This window comes from Gavialis gangeticus, unplaced genomic scaffold (genome assembly GCF_001723915.1).
Source record: "Gavialis gangeticus isolate Ggan-Ray unplaced genomic scaffold, GavGan_comp1, whole genome shotgun sequence".
Classification (NCBI taxonomy): Eukaryota; Metazoa; Chordata; order Crocodylia; family Gavialidae; genus Gavialis; species Gavialis gangeticus.
Window position 1 is genome coordinate 71107810 of NW_017729029.1, and position 15016 is coordinate 71122825.

General features: G+C 37.3%; 1 protein-coding gene across 3 annotated transcripts in view; it reads left to right on the forward strand.

The window, feature by feature from the left end:
- The window catches only part of TLL1 (tolloid like 1), a 295909-nt gene extending 283302 nt beyond the window's left edge, over positions 1–12607 (forward strand). For all 3 annotated transcript variants that reach the window (XM_019521749.1, XM_019521750.1, XM_019521751.1), the window contains 2 exons: positions 6298–6548; positions 10564–12607. In XM_019521749.1, coding sequence (XP_019377294.1) covers positions 6298–6548; positions 10564–10698 — 386 coding nt within the window. In that variant the 3' untranslated portion in view covers positions 10699–12607. The remainder of the gene's footprint in view (positions 1–6297; positions 6549–10563) is intronic.
- The last annotated feature ends 2409 nt before the right edge of the window (positions 12608–15016 follow it).

The following is a 15016-nucleotide window of genomic DNA, read 5'->3' on the forward strand; positions in this document are numbered from 1 at the left end:
TACATATATATATATATATATATATATATGAGAGAGAGAGAGTGTGATGTTTCATTTTAATCACGGAAAAATATGGATTTGGGGTTACTTTTTTTTAACTGAAAATTGGAGATTTTTTTTAAATCGGTGAAAACCAGGATCCCTGATGATAAGCAAAGGTAAACACAAACAAAACAATATTGAGAGCCTTGCTAAAATCCATAAACTTTCTGGGGGAAAAAAAATCATCTTCAGATGTAGCAGTTACTCTCCTTGTTTATATAATTTATCATTCAAAATATTTTTGAAAGTTTATTAAGAGGTTCCTTAAGACATGCTTTATTTTAGAAACATGAATCTTGAATTTGCTTGACTTACAGTGACCCCCAGTGGCAACTTTTAATAACTTCAATTTCCAAGGCATGGTATGTGTAAAGAGAAGTGGAGTCATTCAGCAACATTAGACAATAGAACAAAATAGTATCTTTGCTAAGTTTTAAATGTAGTAATAATATCTGTCCTCACTTTGTACAGCATATTCTCTCTTATGCATTATTTTGTAATTTCCATATCAGTGTGGGGCACTGTAAGTATCATCATCTCTACCATAGTAAAGTTTTACAAGTTTTACAAACAAAAGTGCCTAATCTTGAGCTACAGCATGTGTAATTTTTTTGGTCTGTGTTCACATAGCCTAAAGTGCTCAAAGTAAATATGTCTACAACTAATAATTCAGTGTACATAAATATTTAAATTCAAACTAGATCTTTCTGTTTTAGTTTTTGGTACATAATCTTTAATATGTTGCTAGATTAATTTTCTTTTGGCAGAGACTTCACGGATCAGAACCCAGCCTATTTTTCACCCTTTGCGGTCTGAGCCTAGGAAATGAAAGGTTTCTTCACCCTGTCATTTAGTCTACATTTCCATCCTGTTAAAGGGCCTGGTGTGCAAACACCTGTATTATGCTCCAGATTTCTTCACCACAATGATCTGATACCATTATGCTTTTCACAAAATTAGATATAAAAGGTACCAATTAAAATAACTAAGCAATTAAAGACCAAAAGTGATGATAAAAATAGCTGTTAGAACATTTCTGACTTTATTATTGTCAGCCTTCCACTTACGTAACTGCAGTAGATAGTATATGGAAGAAGTTAAAATCTGTGCCCACAGTACTCCTAAGTATTACCATTTTCATTGTTACAGCCAACAGTTAGCTGGAATTTCCCTTATAAATGTATATTTATAGGGGTTTACACTTTGGCTTTAAAAATTTCCGTAGTGTAAGTGCATTGTTTTTCTACAAACATTGAAAAATAAAATTTGCTTCTTTTTTTTCTGAATGCAAGATGAACAGAAAGCTGTTCTTTTGATCCTATAATTCAATGTATGTTTTTCCATGACATTTTTTAAAGAAAATGTAAAGCTATTTGTCAGTCTTGTTATGAAGTGTTTGGTGTTAAAGATACTGTACAGAGTAAGGATATTGTAATCTAGCTACAAGCACAGTCACTAAATAAATGTTTTATCTGCACTGCATTAATGATGATATTTGGCAGTTTTCAAAAATATATTTCCACAAATAAAAATAAACAATGATAATTACTCAGTTTAGGGGTACAAGGTGGCAGTAAAAACTAGAATGTATCTAACCCTGTACAGCTATTCAAGGACACAGGGAGAAAAGTTGACATATCCATTCCCCTCCATCCTGGCACCATCAAAATCATTTAGCTTCATGCATTCAATTTAAGGATGGGCTGTAACCCCAGAGGCTATGCCCAAAATTCCATCCCTGTGCGTTGTATCCCCCCCAGATTTTCTGAGCTGTATGAGCTAACACCGTGTTTCCAAAAAAGTAGGAATTTTATTTTTACTTGTAATAATTTCATTTGTCAAACTTTGGAAGTCACATAAAGAATGAATAGTATTTCTCTGGCTAAGTATCTTCCAGTTCTTAAACTATTCCAAAGGATTACAATTTTTAATTTATTTAGTGAGTCTTTAAATCCATGTCTGCAGCTAACATGAAAAAAAGTCTTTCACCTAAAATTAATGCATTTAATGTTTATAGTCTACATCATAATCCCCTGCATTTAAAATTGTTTAAATATTATTTTCAAGCATTCAACAGTGAGGTCATCTTGTCTGTTAAATCATGATCACATTTTTATTCCATTGCTGGCCTGCCTTTTCTCTCTGTCTCTGTCTTTCTCTCTCTCTGTGTCTCTCTCTCTCTCTCTCTCAGGTTCTGTGGTTCAGATGATTTCGCAGTGTGTCACTTTTTGGCTTTGAATCCCAACTCAGAAATTCTCATTTAAATTAAATACATTTAGATTATAGAGATAAAACTATAGTAAAGTTTAACACTGGGTCAGTCTAAAATGTCTCAAATTATGTATTTCTGTGCATGAAGCATAATGTTTTATTTATTTATTTTAGTGCGCCATAATCAGGAGAATAATGCCAACAAGCTTTTGCCATATATCAAATGCTCATAACCCTCAAAAAGTAAAATATACTTTTAACATAATAGTAAATGCTATTATTAAATTATTTTAATTATTTCATATGGCAGGACAGATGCCTTTAATTGCATTAAAATGGATAGATTTTGAAACATATTTCAAACCAATCTTGCTAACGCAGGTCTGACCCAAATATGGATGAGCTCTTGACTAAAGTTTTCAGATGGGCCAAGTGAAAAGCCTCACTCCTACAGGGATTGCAGAGAAACACTAGGAGTGTGGTTTATTGAGCCTGCAGCTTCATTAAAGAACATACCTGGAAACTATCCAGCAATAACTCACACAATACAGATTTTCCTGTCTCCATAATTCCTGCCACGTAGGAGAAAACTTGCTATCAATCTCCTAATCCCTCCACTCTTAATTTGGTCTTAATTCTGTTGCAGGCATCCCACTGACCTTCTGTCAGATGAGATAAAATGGTAGGAGATTAAATGATATCTTCTCCTTATATTCTGGGGCCCAAGCCCATTCCCTACTTTCTTTAGGGAGGTCGCTTTGTCTGAACCACGTGCAATGCTGGCTTATCAATGCTGTGCTTTGCATTGAATCATTAACAGCACTAGACACTTGTAACATTGTGACTACTTGAATTTTACAACCTAACCACCTTTGCAGGTTCCTGGGCTACTGAGAGGAGCATAAAAAGAATCACAGTGCCCAGTTCAATCTGGGAACATTGCAAGTAGCACAGTGTTGAGAGCAACACTCAGAAACCTGGTCCCATTCTACTCCAGAGTTGGGGAGATTTTGCACAGGGTACAGAACTGCTTTCTGTCAGGAGAAGAGCTGGCACCCTCTTCTTGGGTGTACTCAAACCAATAGGCTTAACCTGTAATCTCTGTCTAGCAGGTCAGTTAAAGAAGACCATTACTAGATAGAGAGCTATGAGAAATGGAAGGTTAAGAGTTAGCCCTTGAAGGAGTTAAGGTATTTCTCCCCTTTTAGCCATACAAAACGTCTTAGCCTCTAACGGAGCCTGAGAAGTGATATTGGCCATGTCTCAGGATAAACTTTTACTGTGTTTGACTGGAGCTGCCTGTAAGGGGGCTGTGCTGTTCTGGGCACACTGTGTCATAATTGGAATTGCATCCCCACCATGCTTGGGACAGGTTAATTAGTTTTGGGCGGATAGTAAGTTTGCCTTATAGTTATAGCTTCGGACTCTTAGGATCTTAAATTCTATCGACTTTCACAAAAACTTTGATTGTGTCTATATAGTATCTTGACTGAGACTGGGATGACTGCCAATAAAAACGCCCTGCCTACTCCTCAAGATAGCTTAGCAGTTTTCAGTTCTCTTTTTCAAGTGTGAAAATATCTTCCTGATATGTAAACTTTAAAATTTCTGCAGCTGTTAATATGGATGGACCACTCTTTTAAACTCATAAACATAATAGTGTGTATGGAGCAAACAAGGCATGCTCAAGGCAAGTTCTTAAAAGTTTTCCTTTTTACAGCTGTGTTATGTCCTGAATGTGACTCTTTAAAACTGAGAATATTTCAGTCAGAAGAAAATATATAACTGAATTCACAAAAAATGAAGAAGCTAGTATATGAGAATAACAGCAACAAAATAAATGTATATGATGGATTGCATATGTTATGGTGTTGATTGTACCCATTTGTAAAGTGAAAAAAATGCACAGAGAGATACAAACATATTGAGCCTAATGAGTGGCTACGGAGGGCTATGGGGGAATATCAAGTTTGTCAGCCATGCATGCTTTTTAAGAAGATTTCAAAATCTTATCCAAAATTAGAAATCAAGCCTCCAAGTCATGCAGCCAGTTAGAAATAAAGGAGCATATTGACATGGCCAGATGCCTGTGGGCAGCACTTCTGCTTGCTACCATACCAGCAGCACAATTACACATCTGCTAGCAGTTGGTGGGGGTTTTTTTCACCCCCACTATCTTCCAAGTCTGCACGGAAGGCAATTGCCCTGTCACCTTCCCTAGTGATACCACTGCTTTGATCCTTCTCATTTCTGTATTATTAGGTTTACATCTATGAATCCTGCACGGCACCATTTTAAGCATTCAGCAGTTCCTGTTATTAATTCCAACCTGAATTCAGACTGCTGAGCATATGACATCACAATTGGCGAGTTGGGCCTCATCCACAAAGCTCAGATACAGATCCTCTCTTTTACATAAATCAGAGGTGTTTGGATCATTGGATTTGGCTTAGCTCAATATAAAAACATAACACAGCCTCACTGATTCCTAACATAAACTTATGAGTGTACAGATATCAGATGCTAGTTCCATCTGCACTTGCTGTGGAAAAAGTGTCATAGGCAGAGGACTATTTCTTGGTGAGAAACAAGGAAGAGAACAACCTTCTAAAATAAACTCTGATGTTTTCACTGAGGTTTCCTTAGTTGTAAAGAAGAAGAAAAGCACCCACCCACACCCCTTAAACATAGTTCTAAATACAGTTTTCCGTCTGTTGTCAGCTGGTCTTGAATAATGTCTTTAAGTGACTAATGTAGAGCATTTATGCAGTAGAAGTTTTAAGTTCTTATAGAAAGCTAAACATAATGGAAATGATCACCAATAGTAGCTAAACTATTTGCAATGGGAGTAGTGAATTGGACTTTTGGGGGTTTTTAAATCTTCAGGAGTTACTGCTTCTGTTAAGCAACCTGGTTATAGTCCAATACATTGGTTTTAATGTTCATTTCCTTGATTTGGAATTCATAATTTCTGAAATAGAGTTTTGGAAAATATTAAAATAAATATATACAATTTAAACCAATTTTTAAACCAAATTTGTTACTGAGTCTCTAATATGAATGAATGCCTCTTAATAAAGTTGTATTAACTCATATAGAGATTTATAGTGAGAATAATGGAATACACAATGGAATGAAATAAAGGATAAAGCAGGTTCAGCTGTCCTTAGAGCATTGTTGAAAGTAAGCCTGGAAGGGATGTCACGAGGTCATCTAGTCTAGCTCCCTGCTCAACGCAGGATCATTGCTGACTGTCCAATTTGCTCTTAAAATTCCCAAAGATGGAGATTCCACAATTTCTATAGGTAGCCCATTCCAATGCTTGACCACCCTCGTTAGACAGAAAGTTCCTTCTGATTTACTGAAGCTTGGGGCCATTGCTCGTAATCCTGTCCCCTACCGCTACAGAGGAATAGCTCATCTCCTTCCTCTTTATAATTGCCCTTCAGCTATATGAAGATTGTTATCAAATCCCTCTCAGTCTTCTCTTCTCCAGACTATAGCCCTTGTTCTTTCAACCTTTCCTCATAAGTCCTGCCGCCCAGGCCCTAATTTTTGTTCATCTGTGCTGAACTCTTTCCAATCTATCCTCATCTTTCTTGAAGTATGGGGGCCAAAACAGATTCCTACAATCTGTGTTATTATCAATGCGGCATTTCCCATTGTTCGCTGAATAAATCCCATTACTGATAGGCAAGGCATTCTGTGTCTTACGATGTCATGATATCACACCATTTTGACTATATTATTCCTCACAAGTTTGCTGTCCTTTCCCTTTTTTGGTTAAAACTGTTACTAGGAAATAAATTATAGAAAATATTTACATGAAATAAAGGTATGCATTCTGGAGCATTTTTGAGACTCTTGTATTGGCAACATTTTTGTGTCCCATCATACTATTTAAAAATCATAAAATTATAAGCCACAATTATTCATATTAAGTAGTACCTTATTCAGCGAGTAGCCCAAAGAAAAGAATTGTGCTGAAATGTTTACTTGTGCTTGTCTTTTATTTATCTTTTTTTTTTTTTGTTGTTCCTACAGAGTGTGGTGGTCGACTGAAAGCTGAAACCAAGCCTAGAGATCTGTACTCTCATGCACAGTTTGGTGATAATAATTATCCAGTTCAAGTGGATTGTGAGTGGCTGCTGGTGTCAGAACGTGGCTATCGAGTAGAGTTAACTTTTCAGACTTTTGAAGTAGAAGAAGAGGCAGACTGTGGTTATGACTATGTTGAACTCTTTGATGGCCATGATACAACAGCTATGAGACTCGGTCGATTTTGTGGATCTGGGGTAAGTAGTCAATTACTGAAACTTCTCTTTACCCTGTAATAAATAAATAAATACAAAACTAAAAAAAAAATCATCATAGTTACACTGTCCAATAATTTGCCCAAAATTTAGGTTTATAAAAATGTAAAAGCATTTAACAAAATCAGGGAAAGAGATATTTCTGTGACTAAGAATTTTTCCATTAAAATATTTTCAACCAATGAATATTCTTTGGCCTTTGTGAAAGGTTTTTTTAGTCGTATCTTTTACTGAACCAACTGTGTAGTAAGGAGAGATGTTAGACAAGCTTTCAAGCATAAAATTGACTTTTTTCATGTCTAGGATAGAAGCAGACACAGCTTTAGCTAAATATCAGATAAAATAATAATGTGTACAACTCTATGTGCAAATGAAAACAGTCTGCTTAAAGGAATAGACAAAGTCTGTAAAGTAGGGGCAAAGATATTATCAGGAGTGTTTCAAAAGAAGAGAAGTACAGCAGAGTAGGTAATCTAATCAGTAGAAGAGCAAGACCATTTAAAAGGCAAAAAGGGTCTTTATTACCTGTGAAATGCAGGGAGATTAGTAAATATAGTAGGCAGATTACAGTGAGCCATAAAGCCATTGTCAGTGTTTAGTCCACGTGTTTCAGTGTTCAGCAAAGTTATGAATTTGTTTCCGAGCCCATCTTCTGTAGGTGTTTTGTAGATTTGCCTTGAATATAAGGATTGTGAGGTCAGAAAGGAGTGGTTATTCTATGAAAAGCATCTGCTATCAGTGGCTATTTGCATCTGTCCTTTACATTTTTTTTCTGTGTTAGTTTATTCTGGTGGATAGTTTCCATGAGGGCATTTGGTGCATTGATGAGACATGTATAGGACATGTAGGAATGTGGATGAGATTCTGTGATAGACATGTATGATCAGTGGATTCCAACAGGTTTTTGGGGGGAGAGAGCATGTGGTGGCTGTGGAAGTATGTTGACAGGTTTTGCACTTGTAGTTACAGCAAGGTTGCGTTTGGTTTGGTGTCTGTTGTTTAGTGGGAAGCCTGCCTAACTCTATATCAAGTATACAGTTGGCCTAGTAAAAGATGCCACTCTAAAAAATCCTTGCCTCCCACATAATTTCTGAACCATTCTTATACTACCTTCCTGGTCAATGGTACTTTTCAGATTGGTGAGGTGGGTATCATGAGTTTTTGCCTGCCTCTGTAGCAGGGGGCCTGGCCTTCTACCTGGGATCTCTTTAACAACCATTTACAGAAGCAGAATGTTGGCTGCTGTGGTCCCCCTGCTTTACCTGTGGCAGGTTAGGATGTTACGTCTTATGTTGTGTCAGGGTTTGAGGGTACTTTTACTATATGTGTATAGGATGGATTGGACAGGGATCATCCAGCCCCAGGCAGGGGGTGTTGGACTAGATGACCTATGGAGGTCCCTTCCAACCCACTTCTCTATGAATTCTATGATTTATCCTCTGACCAGATGTAGTAATTTCTGAGGCATGGGCAGATCTAGGATTTTGAAAAGAGGGGTGCAGATGATGTAGTGTGTCCTTACATATAACACAACATACGCTTCTAGTTCTCCAATTAAAATGAAACTAAAAAGTTTGCTAATATGTTAGATGCTTAGGCATTATTCAATTTAAATCTGAAATAAGCTTGAAACAAGCATACTTTTATTGAAATGTGTATTTCTTATTATAAAAACACACTAAATAGGCAAATAATCATCAAAAGCTATTAGAATTAAATGTATGCATCTTATTCAGATTCATAAAATCTAGCGGGTCTTGACAATACATCCAACGCTTCAGCCTAAACTATGGCTCTTTACACTTGATATCAAGTAAGTGTGTGTGTGTGTGTGTGTGTGTGTGTGTGTGTGTATGACTCTATACAAAACCACCACAGAAAAATTACCTGCACTACAGTAGGGAAGGGCAAATAGTAAACTGATGTTGACGCCACAATAACTTTCAGTCTCAAGAACACTAAATAGCAACACAACTGGGAGAGATCTGAAAGGTATGGGACTGTAACACAGGGCGCATCCAGACAAATGTGTACATGTGGTTTGCAGTGCTGCAGACCCATCTGCGGAGCTGCAAACTGAATACACTGCACATGCATGTGTTTGCTGCAATGCTGATTTGCAACAGAGCAGGCTTTTTTTGACACCAGGAGATCCCAGTGTCAAAACAACCCACGCCTGAAAAAAACAGTGGCGCACATGGTGTCAATATGAACTGCACAAAACTGGAATCTGGCTGGCTGGAGCCACACTCCAGGCCCTGTGCACCCAGATCGCTACCACTGGACCCTTGGGAGCATGAACAACTGGTGCCTCCTGAGACTGGGGGGGCACGATGGCAGCAAGTGGGGACCACCCACAGCCACTGATGTCAGTGAGCAGAGACCACCCGCAGCCACCAGCTTCAGTATTGGCAGCAGCGAGCAGTGAGCGGAGGCTGCCCACATCTGCCACCGGCAGTGGTGTTGGTGGTGGGGACCTCCCACAGATGCTGCTGCCCATGTCAGCCAGTGGTGGCTTTGGTGGCCAGTCTCAGGTGGGCATGTGCCCCCACTATGCACCTCTTATGCCTGGGAGACCCCCAGGACCCCAGGTAAGGGTGGTGGGGCCAACCCAGGTGGTGGCCCTAGCCTCCCCTACCCTGACTGGGGCAACTCGCCATTAACCAGAGCTTGCGTGCATACATGTTCCCTGGGACAAGTAGCAGCGGCACAACTATGTGATACCTCTGGGCCTAATTCGCTTACACTAAACAGAAGTAAACTTTACAAGTAAACTCAGGTACATCATAATTATGGCCTGTTTTAGCATCTGGCTAACATCCTTCTTGGTTTTGCCTGTCAGTTCACCCATTCTTGCTATTACCTGCTATAAGAAGATACATTCTTTCCCATTTGAGAATTTTATCATAGAAATCTTAAGGGCCAGTGGAAGCATTTGAGAGATCACTAGCCACTGAATTGACCTGTCATCACAGGAATAATTAAAATTGGTTTAAGAAAATGATTTAAAACATTTTTAGAACAGTTTAAAATGACATTTTTTCTGGTCTTAAATTTATCTTACCATGAGTTTTCTTTACTGAAGAGTAAGGTATTTTATTTTAAAAAGGCAGACTCAGTAGCCTAATTTTAAACCATTTTTGCAGATTTCAGAGGCATTTTGGGGTTGGTCTGCCCCTTGGTAGCAATGTGCCCTGGTTTCCATGTTTATGCACCAAATCCAAAAATATGTCAGTGAAGATGCTTCAGCATTGGCTGGCTCCCAGAAGTTCAGATGCTCCCCTAAAAAGAGGAAGGTTTCAAAAACAGCTATAGAAATGGACATTAGTCTGGATCATGTGTGTCAGGAGTAGATGGATGGGGTGTACTTGGGGGTGCTTGGCTGGGACTTGCTGCTTCAGAGGTATACACATCTTTTGTCTTCTCTGTGGTTCCCAACTTCACTGTTGCTTGATTCTCTATTTTCCTGTACTCCTAACAGGAGACCATACAGTTCCTGTCATTAAGACCTATGACACTTTTCCTTACTTTCTCCCCATATTCTGTGCATGTGTTTATAAAATATGTGGCTGACCTCTTTAGGCATTTTATATGTGGGAGGAGATTTTCTCACATGTACTTACTGTTGGGTTTCCTCCACCTTCTTCTGAAATAACTTTTTCTGGCCAAAGATGTGATGGTGGATAATACATACTATGGAACCATTCCAATATAGCCGGTCCTATGTGATTATATTATATTATTCCTCTAAAAATGTTTTATGTTTTTATGAGTGTTTTATGTCTAACTTTTGCATTGTAAGAGCAAGACCTTGAACTGTTGGAGTAAACTGTCTGTCAGCTATGGATGATATTTCTAGATACATTGACATTTAAGCTATATTGTTTAATGAGAAATAAAATACCCATAAGAAAAAGTCTTGGTTGAACAAGAACAAGTAGACCTTGGTGTGGGGAAGAAAAAAAACAAAAACATTTTATTTGCTTGTTTATTTTAGCCCCCAGAAGAAATTTATTCAGCCGGGGATGCTGTTTTACTCCACTTTCATACGGATGATACAATCAACAAGAAAGGATTTCATATACGATACAAAAGTATAAAATACCAAGATAGCATTCACATCAAAAAATAATGCAGGATCCTAATTTCCAGAAAATAAGACAGGAAGAGAGAACACATAATAGAAAAAAGGAAAACGTGTATGTTTGTTTAGTTTGTTTTTGATGGAATTTATCAGTACAAACATTTTATATTACGTGAGTTCAGTTGAAAGGAAATCTTATGAGACCAGAAACATCTCAGTTCACAAAGAAATGTTCAGCTATCCCAGTGGAATGGACATGATGACAATGTGTGGAATCCATCCTTGACTGTCTCTACAAAGCTGATGAAAGGGCACTGCATCCTTGCAGGGAGACTATAAAAGCTTTTGTTCATAGTTTGACATTTGTCATAGATACCTGTAGAGTCAATCAGCCAAATTCAGGGGAAGTGACCCTGCAGACTGCTCTTCATTCTGACAATTGTCTGATGTCTAGAAGACAAAGAAGCTCCTTCAGGTCACATACTCAAAATGCTGTCTTTATATCTTACACTAATTGCTGTGGCTTTGTATCTAAGATACAGTGCATGCAAAGACAAAAAAAACGAAGCTATGAAATGGGAGGCTCTTCTGAAGTTGGTCTGTAAATTTTAGGAATTCATTTGTCCTATCAGTCTGTTGAAACTGGAAAACTCGTATCTCTGAAACATAATTGATCTTTAGAACATTTTTGTGTTAACACCTTTAAATGTCTGAAAGTTTGTATACGTCATCATATTATACTTGGAATTTGGATAGCATAAAGGGATGAAAGTATTGGGTTTATTAATTAAGTATGGTATATCTGATGATGTGCTCTTATCTTGCACTGAACCTAAAAAGAGACTGAGTTCATATTTTATCAGCCTGTTATATAACAAAATACTTGTCCATTGGGAAACAGAAATAATTGTGATTGGAGTCATCTGAAACTCCACTTACTGATTTTATTTTCAGTTGTAAAATTGAAACTGCTGCTAACCTATATTTCTTTGGGCCAGTTTATGAAGGAGCTATACCTCTGTTTCAGCTGATAAGAAATGAAAGGCTTCCTAAACAGTTGAGAGAATAGGAGCATTTGTTTTCTGGGAATAAGAGTTTCTGTGATGGCAAAAAACCCCATAAAAACAAAACAAAAACCCAGGATGTGTCGTTGAAAGATAATTTCTATGGTGCTATTCCATGAACATTAAAAACAAAAAAACAAAACCAAGAAGTTTAGACCTTTGAGCCAACAACTTAAGGATCATGAATGTCTCACTATGCCTGGCTGCATCTGAAGAATAAAGACTTATTAAGCGTTATGAAAAGATCATTGCAATGGCAGCACTAGTCCTGTGGAACAACTACTACTATTGCCTTAGAATTCTTGCACATGATCAAACAGATCTTCCTGTAGATACATCTTTAATTTGATAAATAATTTGACAAATTGAACATTTTAATGTATGCTAAGAAAGAGAACTTCAAGCAAAACCCATCTGCAGAGTTAGAGCATCTGCTGTAAATACATTGACCTGCTTTGATGTAGAAATATGCTACTTTTAGAATGAACTATTTTATGTGCTTTAAGCCAGACATGGTTTTAGTCATGATGTATATGCATTATGTAAGTATGTTTGAATGAGTGCTCTAGAAGGGTGGAAGTGCTGTATGGATGAAATGTTGAATTGTTTCTTTATGTGCCAAGTTCTATCAGAACCGTGTTCGACTGTAGCAACTTTCCTTTAACAGTCTCATATGCAGACAATGAGGACTTCTAGTCAGCAAGAACCAAGTTAAAATGAAATTTTATTTTGATATCCTTTGATGTAGGTTGCTACTCAAAATAGCTTAGTATCTGTTACCTTACTATGAACATTCACTGGCACTAATAAATCTGGGGGGTTTTTCTTGTTTGTTTTTTGTTTTTATTTTTTGGGTTTGTTTTTTTTAACTGAAATAAAACCAAATAGATGTGTGTGTGTCATTGGCTATATTAATACCCAGTTTACATTTCTGTATCATTCCTTTTCTTTCCAGGTTATGTATGCAAAAGAAGTTTAAAAGAATGAATCATATTCTTCATGGGGATGTAATTGGACTCGTATAATATTGCATCCCTATAATTTTCTTTCAGTTTTTCAGGGTACATAAACAGGAAGAAACAAATGATGTAAACTGTATAAGGGAAAGACTGTTGCTCAAAATCCTTTGCTTACAAAATCCAATCATAAAACTTGATGTAGCACAAAACTGTTTTAACTTTAATGCACAATATAATTTCATAGTTTATGTGAATTCTAGCACTGCTTAAGAAAACTTACCCTTCAATAGAATATTTAAAATGCTAGAGAGTGCCTGGGGAAGGTAAAAAGGTACAGGGTTGTGGACTATTTCCATATAACATGACACCACCCTTTTTTCAGTGGCTTTTACGCTCTGGCCTCACCTTAAAATTTTTAGCCAAACTGCGCTGAAAAATATTTCATCCTTTTACCTCCACTTAGTAAATGTACTCCATTTTCTAATAATATTTATTCTGACCACAGAATTTGGCCCTCAGTTATTACTATTTAATAAGATTGTCTAGGTGCATATAGGAAATGGAAGACCTTTCATGCATGAATCTCCCATTCCTATGAAAAATGTATGGTCAGAATGGCCAGTCAGCTTCATGCTGGGGAAGAGAGTATAGACTAGCCAAGCTGAAGACGCAAGTGAAGAGACCACCAGGGCAAATCCCTCAGAGCTGTCATGCATGTACAACTCTATAAATGACTTCTATTCCACCCCCATTGCAGTAGGTCTGAAGTTGGTATTCCAGCACTGAGCATGAAGGAGGGCTGCTATATTCACTGACAGTGATTTGTACTGTCTTTATTCTTCAAGTATTGAGCCCAAGTGCTTAGGCTTTGTAAAGGTACATTAAAATTAATCTACAGTGGTTACTTTGGCTATCCAAAACTTCTCATGCAGTGACTCTATCTACTTTTGTGGTATGCTGTGAAAAGTAATTTAAACAAAATGGAAACATTTCATAATTCTTTGACATTTTGGCTTAAAATCATTACAAAAATTACTTATTCAATGTTTTCTGTTTCTCTGTTTCATGGCACATGCTACAGAGATAAAGTGCCCTTTATATTTGCAATGAAATATGAGTAATGTTTTTAAAAAACACTATATTTTTGTCCATAAAACCTTGAAAACTACAATATGTATTGTAATGAACTTTTTGGAAGACTTCAAAGAAAAATCTACAAAATGGCTGAACTGGTATTTAAAAGTATAAAATAGTGTTCACAATGTACTGTGAATGCTTCAGTGAAAAGTGTTAGGAAACCTAGAATTAAATCGTACTACTATTGAAATCATTGACAAAATCGCCACTGATTCTCTACCCTAAATCACCACCCTAAATTTTAGTCTCAGCCTTGTCACCAGCTCAGTTATCTCAGGTAAGTCCCTTGACCTCAGTTATTCCCTCTGTAAGATGGAGATAATATTTGTACTCAATTTTGTGAACTGCTTTGAGATTTATAGATGAAATAGGTTAACTAATATAATTAATTCTAGGAAATATTAAATGGATTAATATTAAATGGATTTGATGTGCACAGCAGGGCTTTGTCCTACCAGTGGCCAACATAATGCAGCTGCAATTGGTCCATTCTGTTCCATAAGCCATGCTACTGAGCTAATACCATGTCCAGATAGATAAGAGATTTATATCCCTTGAAGACTTTTACCTCATAATGAAAAAAGAACAAAAGTCAGTGGCAATTGATTTCAGAGCATTGTTACTTCAGTTACAAAGGAGCAGCTGAAACCAAAATGTTGTGTAGATTTGGATAAAATGCTGTTCTCAGCTTGTCTTTTTGTCCGTATTGCAGCTTCTTAGAGTATATCTCAACATCTAATTGGGGGGCCCAACGTCTGGTTAGGAGGAGATATCAAGTGGAGTTCCTCAAAGATCTGTCCTGGGTCCAGTACTGTTTAATATACTCATTAATGATTTGGGTGATGGGATCGAGTGCATGCTTAGCAAATATGCAGATAACAGCAAGTAGATTGGAGTTGCAGGTACTCCAGAGAGTATGGTTATGATTCAGAATGACCAGAATAAACTGGAGAATGATCTGAAGTTTATCAGGTGAGCTTCAACAAAGACAAGTGCAAAGTCCTGCACTTGGGCCTGAATAATTGCATGTACAAATACAGACTGGGGAATAAGTGACTAGGCTACAGTACTGCAGAGAAGGACCAAGGGGTTACAGTAGACCTTAAGGTGAATATGAGCCAACAGCGTGTTCTTATTGTACAAAAAAACCCTGCAAAAATCCAAAAAGCCAGCAACGTACTGGGATGTATTAAAAGGAGTGTTACT